This window comes from Varroa jacobsoni, unplaced genomic scaffold (genome assembly GCF_002532875.2).
Source record: "Varroa jacobsoni isolate VJ856 unplaced genomic scaffold, vjacob_1.0 scaffold_619, whole genome shotgun sequence".
Lineage (NCBI taxonomy): Eukaryota > Metazoa > Arthropoda > Arachnida > Mesostigmata > Varroidae > Varroa > Varroa jacobsoni.
Window position 1 is genome coordinate 21,692 of NW_019213521.1, and position 16,050 is coordinate 37,741.

A 16,050-nucleotide genomic window follows, 5' to 3' on the forward strand; every position below is an offset into this window, starting at 1 on the left:
CTTATTATCCTTTGTAGCCTCTCGATTAACTAAGTCTGTTGTGAAAAATATAAGGAAACTCCAAATGGGGCGCAAGGGCGAACAGCAAATACGGTGCACTGACACTGATTTTTGGTTCGGTTCTGTTGCTATGAGATAATTGCTGATTGCAGTGTACTGCATAATGAAAAAGAATATATTTTGTGTAAGTTAAGCGATCCAATCATGTAAAAATGTTAATAACATTAACAAAAACGTATAATAAATAATTCTCCGTGACTTAGATGATAAAGCGACTCATTACTTCTAGCGTTAAACCTGAAATCTTCTCATTAAAGTATTGTAGTCCTTTTTTTTAGGCTTAAGTACTTCAGTTCTACGGACAACAACAACAGGCACAGTAGGTTCTAACGATGTCACAAAGTTTTTTCAACAAATACAAATGATCATATGGATTTAAATGTTAGGCTTAACGAAGAAGCTTTCTTGACGTATTTAGGGGACTCTGACTGCCTTTTTTGCTGTTGCTCACGGTTGGAGCTATGTCCCTCCCGTACAAGTGGCTATTGGCAGTCGAAGTTTCTTAACAACGGTGACAACTATTTTTGTATTCGTGCAGTCAGCGATAGACAACAATTGGTTGAAGTTCGTACTAACAAGACCGAACTTTATCACACGTACGTTCAATTTAGGATTAGGATAACGAGTCAAGATCAGCCTTGGGCCAGAGATTTATTCCCTTCGACCGAACGAGTCCGCTATAGAAGTGTGTCATCACTCCCAACGAAATCTCTAGTAAATGTTGAGATAAATGGAAACGGCTGGAAAGTCGGAATTATCAAGATAAAATAATTCTGTCTCTGTCGCGCGTGGCGTGCATCGATACGTATTGCAATAGCTCAGCGTAATATTTGTCGTAGAAGTCATCAGGTAAATCGATGTTCAAGTCTGTTATTATTATCATTCCATCTAAAATTTTTGAAACCACTAAGTATGTGCATATAAATGCTACCTATACATTTAAAATATTGTCTTCTGTTATGGCGAAGTGGCTTCCTTTTGCCAATTAAATCAAGCTAATCAAATATGCGAAATTTCTTAAAGGCATGCGCTGATTGTTATAATTTCAAGTATTTTTTTGAGCTGACTGATCCATGGATTTGACACCTTGCTTATAAGGCATGGCTTTGGTGGCAATCTAACATTCCTTCCTTTGCACTGATATCGTAACTGAAATATGCATGTCTTACGTCCTTTTCGTTTTTTTTCATCTTACGTTTTGTATTTTGGATTTTATGTGCAAGGTTGTGTCCCTACCTAATTGCTAATTAAACGCTAATTAACAACTATTAAACATTTTGTATGATCTGTCGTTAATAATCATCAGTTGTAACGTCATTAGAATAGTAAGAGTTTTCGGCTATATATTTAGCAATATCTAGTAACTGACCTTTTAACTAGTTCTTCCTTTTTTAAATATTATTGATCAGTAGAATATTTGCGATATAGTTCTTAGCATTATTAGAACTACCGTTCAAATCATATAGTCACCTTTGTTCCCTACAAAAGTTTTGCAGTTGGCTCTTTTGGGTACACGGGTACGCGAGGGCACTTTTACTTTTTCACCATGACGTTATTAATGTAGCTTTAAGTTAGTTACGCATGCAAACAAGGAAACGGCACGTTTACGTCATTGCGACTGTAAGCAAGGCAATAGAAGCTAAATTGCGTCAGCCTGATTTTTAACGGGAGTCAAAGTTTAAGTAGCGGATTATTGAAACAGAGTATCAAAATATCTGTTTTTACTTCTAAAAATACTGCGGCTATTTTCCGTAACCATAAATCAGGCTATTTGGTCGCTTGAAAAGGCTCTGTGATACTATCGTTAAGTATAACATTACGTTTTCTCAAAAGGTTTAAAAAAAAAACTTTACAAATTGTCATCTTTGTCAAGCTTGTTACAGTACAGGCAAACAACGCTACGACCTATCGTTAGTTATACCAGCACGTGAAGAAATTATGATAATTTCAAGCTAATAAATATGTTCAGGGTCGTCGCACGTGATGTTCGAAAGCGAGCGAACGGCATGAGCTTGCAAAATCCAGATCCCAATTTATTGAAATTTGAAAACGCGATGCAGCTTTTACCTAAGCGCATTCTGAACAGACTTACGCAGATGAGTGAAATCGCATATGCAGTAAGACGCATGCCAACAAGCAAAAATGCGCGGCCCTTGACCGAGGGCTTTCATTCCATGTGTTTCATACATTCTTTGCCCAAAGGAATGCACCGGAAGGCCAGCGGATGGAGATACGAGTGTATGCGCTTTCACCGCAGCAAAGTCAAAATTATTGTGGAACGGGCCGCTTTCGTAGTTTGTGCCCACGTGAGCAAAAGTGACGTCCCGGAACCTCGGCTAGAAACTCTAAATCCTTTCCGAAAGACGATTAGTGCTAAGGTGACGTTTTCAGCTGCATGGCGACACTGTGAGAGAACAAAGGGCTCTACGATGTTTGATATTAGAAGGGATATGTTGATGCCACTAACGGACCCTGCCTTGGCCCACGACTCCGCTTATATGATGTAAAATCGCAGTGAATACGATAATTTGCTGTTGCCACGCTTATCATTCACGTATTTAAAGAAAGAACGCACTTTCTAACACATAAATATCATTATGCCGAAAACGTGTTTAACATTAGCCACATTACAAAAAATTAACACATATATTTGGTAGTCCTCGAGCTACAGGTTCCTCAGGTGAGGTGTACCGGCAAGAACGCACACTACGGTGCTCACGCATTTTATGAAGCAAAGAAAATAGGTAGGCCGAATTTTTCTTGATGCCTGCACGGCAAACTTTCGAGTTCAAGGGTCTCAATCGAAATATATTTTTCCCAGTCGTGCGGGTTCCCGAGTGCGGTGCAAGAATGTCCTTTAGTGTTCCGGTGCTTCGGAATGTTAAATTGGTAACAATGTTCCGGAAAATTAGATTGGTAACATTGTACTTACTACTGGGTGCCGTTTTTTTGTTAGCTCACGCCAACAAATTACCACTTATTTACCTAGCAAGTAGCCTTTGTCTTCATAGCTCATTTATGGGACAATCTACTGGTTGGAGCATAGCTGTTGTATATTGAGTTAAGAGCCAAAGAAAACACCAAGCCTTTCAAATCGAAACAGAAAATATCGCCTCCAGACTGAGTACTGACTTGTTAATATAATGACATGAATGCATCTCAATATTTTCTAGCTTCAAATAGCCAAAAATATATCAAAAGCCTTGAATGATACTGTATATCTATATATATCAGATATGTCGTGAGAAAGGCACCAGTTGACAACTCAGCATAAATATTTAGATTGTGTGTAAAGCAAAGGCGAAGTACAAGCTCGCAGTACCTACAGCCGCTTAAATGTGCCTCATTTAACTCTATTAGAAAGCTAGTCCTTTTCCTATTTTAAAACATCCGTGTGTTCTAGCCTAGAGTAGTAGTTAAACAATCCAGGAGAATAGTACAGCGCAAGATGATCAGGTCCAGTGGCGATTTAATACCCGACGATATTATTCCCTAAATAAAAACATTACTATCTTACATTTCGTAAATCATTGTGTTGTTACCCCGCAAAAGTATACACTATGAATAAAAAATAAATAAACTTTTACAGATGCAGTTGCATTCGAAAATAAGGTCAAAACACGATCCTATGTTGATCTGTTCGTTGCATCTAGACTCAACTACCTGTGGGCCGTAATGTCGACAGTACACATCATTAATCTATCCAATCCATGGGCTTGCACCTCAGCCACCATCAGCGTTATTTTCCGCTTTCATCAAGTCGAACAAATCGTCTTTAAAGTCATAAATAAATAATCGAGCGTACAACAAGTTTTACGTTGCTTACCATTTACACCTTATTGGTTTATATCAAACTTTATCATCTTTTTTTTGATAGTTCATTCAATTTAGACGTATGTTTTTATGAAACATAGTATTAATATAGTGATTATGAAAACCTGTAGTTAAAGAAAAATACATTGCAATAATTTATTGATGCGGATTTGTCTATTTTTTCTTACGGTGAATATGGATATAAATAATAATTACAATATAGCTGGAAAGAAGAAGCTTGGAAACGCTTAAATACGCGCTATTAAAAACTCACTTTTCCACTATTTCTCACAACAGCTCATCTTCGTTGTGTTTACCTATATCTAAAGATGATTATAGGCAGTCGAGTCCTTTTTTCTTTGGCTTTTGCAAGAAATACATTAGGTTTGAAACATTCGGCACAGTTCTTGCAGACACACTACACTAGTCCCCGTGATAGATTAGTGGGTAACGTATTTGTTTGTTAATCTTAGGAACAGGTTGTGGTCTAGCTTCAAACCCAGACATAGACACACTTCGTTTCTTGATGGCTGGGAGCCAGCCGTCTGTCTGATGGAATACCTAATGGCGATACCGGGCGTAAAACTCGAAATATAAAGGCAGATTGTACCAGGAAAGTAAATTGATCTTTTTCGAGACCAATTACCGTGTTCATAGTTTAACATTACTCAATACGATGCCGATAATAAACGTTTAAAGGTTACAGTGCTGATAGCTTTGACCCGTTGCAGTATAATGTACATCAATTATAGACATGCACTAACTAGGCAGAATAACTGCACTTTAAGCAAAAATACAATTTGGTTCTGCGAGATGGGTTGAGGCGTCGCGCACATAGAGCGCCCTCAAGAGCTTTTGATTTTTTTATTTCTAGGTAGACGATGCTGTATACGTTCATTGTTTACTTAAAGGTACGATGCGAAAGAGGTGCAGCTTTGATCCATCAAAGGTTACAACGTATCGACAGAATGATCAAAGGACAGATTATTTTTGTGGCGGCTGGTATCAGATGGGATGCATACCATCTTCACCAAGGTATCTCTTTTCGTCTGAGGTGGTTTTGCAATTGCATCGTACAAGTACTACAGTTGAGGTTATTTGTGATATTGGTCCAATCGAGGCCTCAAGGAAGTATGAGCTTCTTAGGCCAAACCTTGATTTCTTATTTGCTTTAGCCAAATTACTATATTTGCCGAGTCCATTTTATATTATTTAGCAGGCTGTAAAATTATCAAAACACAAGACCATACGTATTCAGCTTATTTTATAGGTGACTCTGCTGTGCTGCGAAACAGACTTTACCTTCGATTAGCGCAAAGCGTGGCCTTTTCATAAATGTTTTAGCGGCCCAAAAATATAATCCGCAAAATATTATTGACTATCCATTAACTACTTTACAGTAATACAGCTCTTGCCATAGTTGAGTGTCAATTGTACCTTGTGCAACAGGCCTCGACACAACTGCTTCAACATTTCTTTGAGCATCTGGGTGAAATGGTTCACTACGAGCATTTTGAAGGAACCTTTTAAGAAGAAGAAAGATGGCGATATCGTTTTCTCATTTGATTCAAAATGTAAACAAATCAAAGTGTATTTACGCCAGAACCTTGACCGCATCCCTCTTACTTTGGTTAGCTAGGAGACCGCAGCAATGGTCGAAATCACGCCAGTTTAATTAAACGGTTGACTAAATCAGACATTGGAAACTCATTTGTTCTGCATGCATATTGTTAATTGTCTCTTGCTATGCAGATTGAATCGGCCATCTTTGTTCTATTGTCCTATGCGGCATCGAAGGCAAAGCTAACAACAACAACAACAACTAAAAAAACTTATCAGGAAGGCTCCGTGCATCTCGTGTATAGGTTTTCGTTGGCATCGCACAGCAGGATTTGCCATCATTATCTTCACGTCGTTATCGAACCCGAAATGTCGGAAAGCCCTGCCAAAAATCGTCTGAACCGTACGATGTTACAGATAGGAACATTATGTAACACAATAGGTGGTACAATAGGTAAAGACTTGGTTCTCAGCTTCCTCAAATTGAAATAGTAACCACTACATCGGCAAAAAGCAGAATCGAAGTCCCTATGAGCGACATAAGACATCGAAACGTCACCATACATTTTTTTTTCATTAAATGTTTTGAGGGGCTGTTTTAAACAGGTTATGATCGAGGGCATTATCTTATGGCAGCGACAAGTTCAGCTTCATTCATAGGTCACCTATTGTGTTTTATGAAACGAAACAGGTCACATGTTATACACAAACATTAAGATTTCCTGTGTAACCGCGTGTGATGAGAGCAAATGCAATTCGTAACATTGTGTTACTTCCAACAGAGGTAGGTAAGCATTTCTTGGATCTAGGAAAGGCTAAATACATTGCCCATTCCCATATGCATACACGAGTTATCTTCAGGGGCTTCCGTACAATCAATGAACGCGTGGGAATTATAATTGATGCTATCCATAGTAACTATCTTTCATATATATATTTCTTTACCTGTAAATATTTCGTTAAGTGATGGGCGCCAAAGTTCCTATGCGAAGCAAGATTCTATGCGTCCAGTGCGTAACTTAATTGAGTATTTATATAGATTACGTTTATTAGAGTGAGTGGATTTCAATGTAAACGTATTTAGCTATTTGCCAAAATATTGAGAAAACATTTGGTTCTACAATCCTCGCTCTCTTGGGGGCTACGAATTTTTAAGAACTTAAATAGGGAATACTTAGAGATTGAAATGTGTGCAGAGATAAAGCTTATTATCGAAAATTTTAAGCACATTTCAACTTACGTGCATGACTGCGTAATGTGGGCTATATCTATTATAATATATATACATCTAGGCCGCACACATGATGGTATGCAGCAAATTGTGCGGCAATTCATATTAGTTTTTCCTCGAAAATCAAAGCCTTGGAATATAGGGTGGACCGTAGCATATTTCTTATACTATGATTGTACCTATTTAGGCCATGAACCTCTATAACACGTAAGATGAGCATGCCTCTAACGAGTGTTTCAACTTGGATCGTTCGGTTCAGTTTAAGGGATCGTATAAACCTAAGTTAGTTCCTTGTGCACATGAGCTTATAGTGTGTATATCTTATTGTACAGCTAGTGTACTAAGATATTCACTAAATACATTTATTCGCATATGACTGTATACTTCATTGATAATCCAGGGTGAGCTCTTATTATGTGATAAACTTAATTCATATTGTTGTTTTATTCAGTCGTAGTTATGTCACACTTCAACTTGGGAGTGGCTAAGAGCATTCCATATCTACACGAACCGTAAAGAATTCTACGTACATATGTTACTGGGCGCTTAAACGTGAAGTGTGTCTAAGTCATACTTGGTCTGCAGCTTTTGCCCAGTCGCGCCATCGTATCATAAACAATGATCTTAAATAAAACTAACATGCCATTACATACGCATATCAACAAGAATTGGTTGAGTTTACGATCTAATTCTACCTCGATACCACAGTCAGCGTAAGTAGTTCATCGCCACCAACAACAACAACGAAGTTGTGATCAACATAATGCCATTTTTAACTATTCTAAATAACTATAGCTCAGCTATACCTCGATGGTATACGCCAGACCGTTGGGGTGGGTTTAAATAGGTGAGTTCACCGGTTTATTTCAAAACCTGGCGGTTTAATTGACCGTGGCTGTTTTTATCCATAATCATCCACCCGTCGCCTGACCCGCACTTCGTTCAGCAAAATCTCTTATCGTTATAATTTTCCGGCTCGATAGTAGATCAACGCTGCATCGGTTATTTCTTTGCTAATTATATCATATATTGATATTGGCCCAGTACGAAATTATAGTTACTTCTTTGCAGGCTTCATAAAAATGTAAATCCGTTTGAGCCTTCATATAAGCGTAAAATAGGCTTATTCTTAGCTACTTGAAAATAGGTAACTCTATTCGTCACAAATGTGTGGCTATATAACATGTATTAATAAACGCTCCAACTAATGAACACAAAATCTAGTAGCATGTGACGGTAAAATTGTGCTCGCGAGCTATGTGCTGAGTAAACCGTTAAGTAAACGCTATAGATTATAAATATATGGTAAGTCTCCTAATTTCTATGTTTAAGCTGAACATTGTTCTTAGAAATGTCATTATTGTACCTAAATCGCGAGTACTCCGCATAAACGGTGCGCTTTTAATACATAAATAGAAAGAGGAGATAGAATTGGCCCAAGTAGCAACCTTACAACGAACACCAGTCTAACTACCTAAAATGTTACGCTTTTTCAAAGATAAGATGTCAAAGGTAAAGAGAAATATTTCCCAGAAAATCAATTAGCCATCATTTCTTCGTACTTTTACAGGAAATAGGTTGAATGTTTGAAAAGGATTTAACAATTGGAGGCCTCTTGTGCTGTATTATAGAGATTATTCATACATGAGTGTCCGAACGCATTTCGTGTAGACTTCTAAGGATGATTTCTTTGCACTTAGCTCAGGGCTTTGCAGCCAGATCCCAGCTGGTCGTGCTAATCCGGGCACTGTGTGTATGTAAAAAGTACGCCGATGTTACAGAGTCCAACGTCTGCAGTATTTGAGCACTTTATACTAAGATATCTAACTAACGATGTACTCATGCGGTAAATGTTTATACTTCGGTTTATGCCAAAACAATGACTAGATGTCTAATATCAAGGCATTTTAAAGATACAAAGATTTAAAAGATAAAAGTACTTACTCAGTTCATGGTACACATGCCAACTCAATTTGACAAGCAGTATGGACTTAGCGATACACCTTTTACGTATAGAAAATAGTGACCTATGTGGTACATTTAGAAATACGTCTATGTGAAATCTGTCGTTACTCAGAATAACCAGTTGAGCTCCGCCTCAACACTTACCATACAGTGCCAAAGGCTTTACGATTAAAAGCATATATCCTAGCACAAAATATCTGACCCTCTTCTTAATGACAGAATTTTATTGTTAGTTCGAGCTGATCCGTTTGAGGGCGCACGGAAGGGTGCAGGCACTGCTCGCTTGGGTTTAATGTATTAAAGACATAGTGATTTTCGTAGGTACTATGAAAAAGACATTGCAAAATACGTAAGCGATGTTTGTGAGCTTTCTTTCATACCTTAGCATATTGTGATTAAGCCATTATGGCTGTTTTAGTCTCTGGCAACGTCACTGATCGATTTGACGCAATGAATGGAAATATTTTAATTGTTTCTTGAATGTTTTGCTTCCATGCTGAATAATTTTGCGCTTCCAACGATGGCTGCCCAGAAACACCTAAGACACGTTCACGAACCGCTAGATACAAACATCACTGAGGCCAACTTTGCCCCATTTTGATTTCTGCTTTGAAATCAACAACTGCAGTCGTTTCATGTGGTAGTAGAACTGACAGCTCAGAGTTAAAAAAAATATAGCCATTTTAGTAGTCAATACGTTTTATAAATGAGTAAATCAGTTGCTCAGCCTACCTGGAGGTAAAACGCAGAATGCATACCATTCATTAGTTTAAATTAATTTCTTAATGTAAAGGCTAGCTTTTGTTTGTTCACGATAAAAACTTCTAGCAAATAAGGGTTTAATTGGGCAATATAACTTGTCCTACTTCGGTTCGTGCTGTAGCACTCACAGCAGTTGTTTGGAAACATTTTTTATACCATTAATCGTAGTTAAAGGCAATTTTCTATGAAAAACGTACACGGATCAAAAAATCGATGAGATTTGCAAAACGAAAGGAGAAAAATTCTACAAGCTTAGTTCTATCGACTGTAAGTAATGCTTTATACATGGCGAAATTATTCTTCGACGTGAAAATAATAAAAATTAATTTCTGAAAGCAGTTAAAGATAATACAGTAACTTTTTAGAGATACGGAAATCGTTCGAAAGCATAGCATGTGTCGTCGTCGCCATTAGCATCATGGATTTTTTTCATTGTTAAAGGAGTGATCCCCTACAACAGAACCATCACTTTTAAGGGGCAGCTTTGCCCAAAGCGATTGCCTACTTTACGTCATCTTTTCCGACCTTGAAACATAATAATTCCGTGGAGATAAGACGGGTTTATGTTTAAAAAGTAAATCACGCTGCAGCATACTTTTTAACGGGAATTTAGGTCAATGCAAGAGTGTAAATAGTATAAGATCTGACACTGAAGCTGAGAATGGCTGATAAAGATACATTGCTAGCATGATTTACAGTAGTCTGTTATTATGTTGGTGCTAATGTTAACTCAACAAATTCAAATCAAAACAAATTTTCTAATATATCCCAAACCATAGCGGCCAGTTACATAAAGCTCGACCATGTGAGCTCACGACTTTGCTCAGGATACCCATACAATGACCAGTGGCGAGTTCAGAGTAGACAAAGGCTCATGTGAAATCGGCCATTCTATTATGGCATACGTGACTTGAAGCATGAGTCTTTTTCGCGTCATTGTATTCAAATGTCTAAATAGCGGAAAAAGCCGTAAACAACTGTTTCTGCGGCCTACCCCCCACTCTGCTTGAACAGTATATTTTACAGCAAAGCCATATGACGGCCTCTACCAGTGGTTACATCATGCCTAAGGAAAAAATCAGGCACATGATGGTGGTAGCAGCATCAAGTTGAATATTATCAGTTTTAAATTACGTATTTCGTACACTCGACAACAATCACACAGCTTAAGTACAGCTGCCTCTTTTTTGAAAGTGCTCTTTGCCTATACAACACTTACTAGAATACGGAACTGCAAAGGGACGCTATCAGACCTTAAAACTATAAATTAAATTGCTTTCAAATAACACACTGAGAAAAACAGACTTCTGGATAACATACGACCAACTCGTGATGACAAGAAAGCTTGTCATGCTTGCATTGGTGGAGTTGACTATTGCCATGTCATATCTGTTCGCCGAGTATATACGTTGTAGTTACTGTTATTCCTGTTATGTCCCAGTGGGTTTGCAATGAACATAAAGATAATGATTACCTTCCGTATTCAACGTAGTGTATGAGTCTTCAAATGACGCGTTCCAATATAGGCGTTCAAAGGACACAGACCCTTGAGATTCGATCTGTGTTTTTTGGAAATGTTATATTGTTGCAACAACAGCAACATCAACATAAATAACACTATGACGCATTACATTTTATGATCGCAGTTAGTCGGTTCATTCGACATTATGTGGGAGAAACGTTTCGCGGCCGGCCTTTCAGGACGTCGCAAACCGAGACCTAAAATCTGTTCATGAGCCTGTTTTTCAGGAGACTGTCAAGATGGTAGGTCCCAATATGCCATACCGTTACTCATAACATTTATACGCCAAAACTTCAAAGACGTTTTTATAGCATACAAGAACGTTAGGGTAGGCCATAACGATTTTCAGATTCATATTGCTTTCTCAATTCGGATGACAGCACCATGTGTCGTGGTTGCCGCCGATACATGCGCCAAGTATGTGCCACGTATAAATGTGCCCAGATAGTTTAGCAGCGTTATTTCTCATTCAACATTAGAGCTTGGCGCAGCTAATTCAAGTCGACGTAAAAGCGCGCTGACTAGCTCCGCGCTTATAGCGGTCGTATCTCAGTTAAGGAACACACGATTTACAAAGTTATTGGCAAAGTAAGCCACGCATGCACGGTAGTAATGTTTTCGTGTTCAAGGGAGATTTCCTTCTTGCGATAGAACTAAGTGGTTGCCAGTAACTTAATAAGGGTAAGCAGAGATCGCAGAAGATTACGGCCGTGTCGGCTACAAACTTATTGATTCGCTTTCTGACGGCTCTCTATCTATGTATATTTACATCATTTGCGAATTCTTTATCAGAACAGACGTCTGAGCTTCGACTTTATGCTTAGAGGCCGTGCCAGCAATACGAAGTCGGACTACTCGAGCTAAGAACACGAAACAGTTGGCGAGCATCGAGAAATAACGTTTATCTGTTTCGTTGCGGTCACTGATAGTGATTATCTAATTATTTATTTATTAAGACGGTAACAGAGAGAGTATTAACGTCGACGGCGTCGAGTTTATGGCAGCAGGCGATCAAAACTATTGCCACCACAAACAGCTATAGTTGAATGGACGATAGCGCGTACCAGTCGATACATGCCGCAATCCGACCGATCTGAGCCAACGCGAGTATCGAACAGTGGCCGTTGCATCAACAAATTGAGTGTAGGTGTCCACGTATGCGTGCGGGGGTAAAGTTTCAACCTGGAATCATTGTATTGTTTTCACGTGTTGTCAGACCCTCTCTATGTGTACACAACAAACGTACCGGCTGGCAGACACGGTGGCGGAAGGCAGTAGCAACGACACAGGAGCAAATCATTTCCACCGTTCGCATTAGTGATCCCAAGGCAGTTAGCGGTGTAAGGCAACGGCGTCGGCGCTTCAGAGCATCGCGCAACCGTTGATAGATCCCGACATAACAGTGGACGTGTTTTGAACCGAGGCTTATCTTGGTGCATCTAGTTCGAGTTTGTCATGATTAGAAAACGGAATGTTGTTATACGCTATTTAATTGTACTGTGCGATCTCTTTATTGAGCATTCATCTTACGGTGCAAGAGCAAACCTCAAAGAGAGCAGTAGGACTACAAACTCTGTTGACATGTGTCTATGTAGTGCGGTAAATCGTATGGCCTGCACGTTACTGGATTAGGGGATTAAGGCAGAGGAAGATTTTTCAAACGACGGTCGCACAACCTTTGCGGAAAGTGTAATGCTTCATAAACGACAATGAAAATGTGCGTAAACATTTAAAACTTGCCGTTGTATATACAGCATTTGGGATACGTCGCCACCAATTCGATAAGCCAAGCAACTATTACGTAATCAAAACATATGTCAATAACAATACCGGCACTGGATAATCAATCCGCTCAAGTTCCAAGTCTAAGCAACTTTTCCAACTGCTACTATTTTTGGCCGAAGTGTACAAAACGAAGAACATTAGCTTTGTTCTAGCTGTGCTCCGAATTATTGAGCGTGATTGGTACATTTACCCGGAACGTTTTCTAACTTGAGTGACTTAACGTGCTAGTTAATCTAGTTGGTGTTGCGAAGTCCTTCTATCGAAGTCTATCAACTTCATCATGGGTAATATCGCTTCGGAGATTCAGGAAACGATTTACGACGAGCCTGTTGTTGAGCTAATCTTCCCCCAAATGCTAGCCAAGTCAACCATTCTTACCGAAAATCAGATCAGCTGTCTATACCGCAGTATGCCGCCCCGACTGCAGAGCCAACCATGGCGGCTAACATTCTCTACAGAACACCAGGGCTATAGTCTGATGACAATGTACCGTCAAATGGAAAACGTTGAGGGCCCTGTTCTTGTCGTGGTGAAAGAATTCCAGGGAACAATCTTTGGCGTTCTAACTTCAGATCCACTCCTTATACAGTCCCGCTGGTATGGCCGTTGCGAAAGTTTCCTGTACACGTTCAAGCCCGACTTTCACGTTTACGGGCCATCATTTCTCAACGAAAACTGCATCTTCGCGTCACCAACGTGCCTCATGTTTGGCGGGGGCAAAGATGGCCTAAGTGGTTTATATTTGGGAGAAGATTTCTGTGACGGATCGTCGTTTATGTGCGACACGTACCAAAATAAGCAACTATCTAAAGATGAAAACTTCCTTATTCGGGCTGTGGAAATATGGACATTCTTCGATAAGTTTTAGACTAGTTGTAATAACAATGTTATAGCAATCGGCCAAACCAATGAGTCCTTTTTTTTGTATACAGACGCACAGTGTGTGTTGCTCCCTGCGTGGGGCCCATGTGTATAAAGACACACAACATATTATGGTATTCGTATAACAGTAATAACGATATTATGATTTTGCCAAACAGGCGATTCATGAAGTAAACATCGAGAACTAACACTTACATCAATGCAAGTAAATTGCAATAGAAACGATATCACACGGATCAATACCTGACATGATCCCAGCTGACGTAGCTACCTATACTAAAGAGACAGCCGTTTTTATCACCACTTGTTGTCTCGGGGCTCGACCCTTATACATTGTAATATTAGGTAACGGCTCAATTCCTCTTTTATCAGCGCGTAATTGAACAATGAAACGCGGAACGCGGCTTAACCCTGTTTGTGTTATGACGATTCAACTGCAAACTTATCCGGTTCAAATATACGAATCTGATGACAATAAAATAAAAAAATGTAATTGACTAATTAAAAACCGTTTTTCTATATATTATGGCACATCTTCGGCTGATTTACTCCCCACTGAATTTACACATTGTTAGCTAGTGTAAGTCCGAGAGTAGCACGCTAAAAAAAAGTGTATCTAACGCACCAATTTTTTCGGTTTCCTCTAGAACCAAAAATCAGTGCAGAAGACGACATAAATTACGTTTTTCTATGCTAATGTGTGTTTACATAAATACCCATTAGCACAATAGACATAACACACATTAGACTGTGATTAAAGATGGCCGATATTCTGGATCGAGGACTGTGGCTTAAGTGACCAGAGGATCGTGACGCATGACACAATGAAAATCTATGATGTAAATAAAGTGTACAGTAATAAAAGTCAAGACATAGTGTACATAATACTAGAGTAAAGGGTGTATAATGTCACGGTAAATTCAGACAAAGCTATTTGTCACGCTGAGACCGGTGGTCGACCAAAGGCTATTCGAAGCAAATGTAGAATTATAAATTAAAGATACAACCTAAATGGCTCGTATGGTTGACCCGTGTTTACTTCACTGCCTAGCTATAAAATGCCTCGTTAATTAATCAGATATTGAAATGATTAACTATTGCAATACTTATTAACATTTGTTCGTGTTTGCTTTGAGTTGTGTTTTTCAATGCACTAATTGCTTTTATATGCATGTAAGTGACGCGTACATAAATGGTAATTAAATCCTACGAAGATCTAGGCAAAACAGCTCGATTGGCAGATGTGTTTTGGATAGTCTATTTTTCGCCAATTTGCCATATTATCACTATTATATCTGAAGCAAATCAAACAAGAAAACTGCCTCTTACCATCATCGTTTAGAGATAGTTGTGGAGTGTTTCTGACGAAGCCGGTAATCGCTGAAAGCTAGCTAATTGTATAGAGGCGATTAAGTTACGGCTAGAAAAGTAGCGATAGAGACTCGAACTATGCCAATTTACTATGTAATACCGATACTTGAAATAAATTAAAATGAACATGTTGCAAAAATAGGAGGATGCACAGCTTATCGTAGGTCGTAATAATAGATTATAAATAAAAAAAAAAAAAAAAAAATATATAAATAAAGCTTCACAAGTCATTGGTAAGGCTTATTCATACAAATGAACCTAATATCTACTGAAGAGATCTCTAATGTAACTACACGCCTTAGACCCACCACTCTGATATAGCCTCACAGGGTTCAATAAGCATCATTAGTGTGTTGTAAAGAAAAAAAAATCATAGAAAATGAGTGATTATACTTCATTTTTCAATATACCTATATCCATCTTCTGTTCGTCAGTATCACCCTCGCATTAAAAAGCCCCCCAGATGCTTCGCTTTACAAACCCTACTAATAGACTTTGTGGGACATCGGATAGATCTGCATACGAATATTTCAAAACAAAAAAAACCTTATGCGTCAAAGTGTAGCATTCAAGGACTACCCTTGGAGAAGATCACAATACACTTAGCTAAAGTGAGAGTTTGATTAAGTACTAGTTACATAGTAGTTACACTCAAACAATTTCTAAGTCAGGAATGGTGCGTGTGTTGCGGTAACACGAACTGGACGATATATTCATTTTTTGACAAGGTGTTAACAGACATCTTTACCGATGCTAGCGCTAAGAATATCTGTCAGTATACGAATATTTGAAACACTATAAGAAGCAAGAGTTACAAAACAGGTCCGTAGTTTAGCTCTGTTTAGGTTTGCTGGCAGAACCAAGATAAGCTCGTTCCAAGATAAACACTACCATTAAAAGTAAGCGTACTTCTTGTCGAGTAACTTCACCTCTGGATGTCATCAAGCTAAGCCTTTTTAGTTAGTTGATGGCCACGATTTTAATTAGCTTAAGAAAGACTGAATATACGGGCTAACTCGAAATAACCTACATCGACAAATTTATGCAACGACGTTCAGCGGGTTTTAGCAAAGGAAAAGATAACCGGAACAGCTACCAA

General features: G+C 38.7%; 2 protein-coding genes across 2 annotated transcripts in view; both read left to right on the forward strand.

The window, feature by feature from the left end:
- The window catches only part of LOC111261966 (exocyst complex component 5), a gene marked incomplete in the record, with an annotated part of 8,591 nt that extends 8,320 nt beyond the window's left edge, over nucleotides 1–271 (forward strand). The window contains 1 exon segment of the mRNA XM_022835890.2: nucleotides 1–271.
- An 11,144-nt stretch (nucleotides 272–11,415) lies between these two features.
- On the forward strand, nucleotides 11,416–15,095 carry LOC111261970 (TLD domain-containing protein 2-like). The gene has a single exon (XM_022835896.2). It carries the CDS (start codon nucleotides 12,979–12,981, stop codon nucleotides 13,564–13,566), a length of 588 nt encoding a protein of 195 aa, XP_022691631.1. The 5' UTR covers nucleotides 11,416–12,978; the 3' UTR covers nucleotides 13,567–15,095.
- The last annotated feature ends 955 nt before the right edge of the window (nucleotides 15,096–16,050 follow it).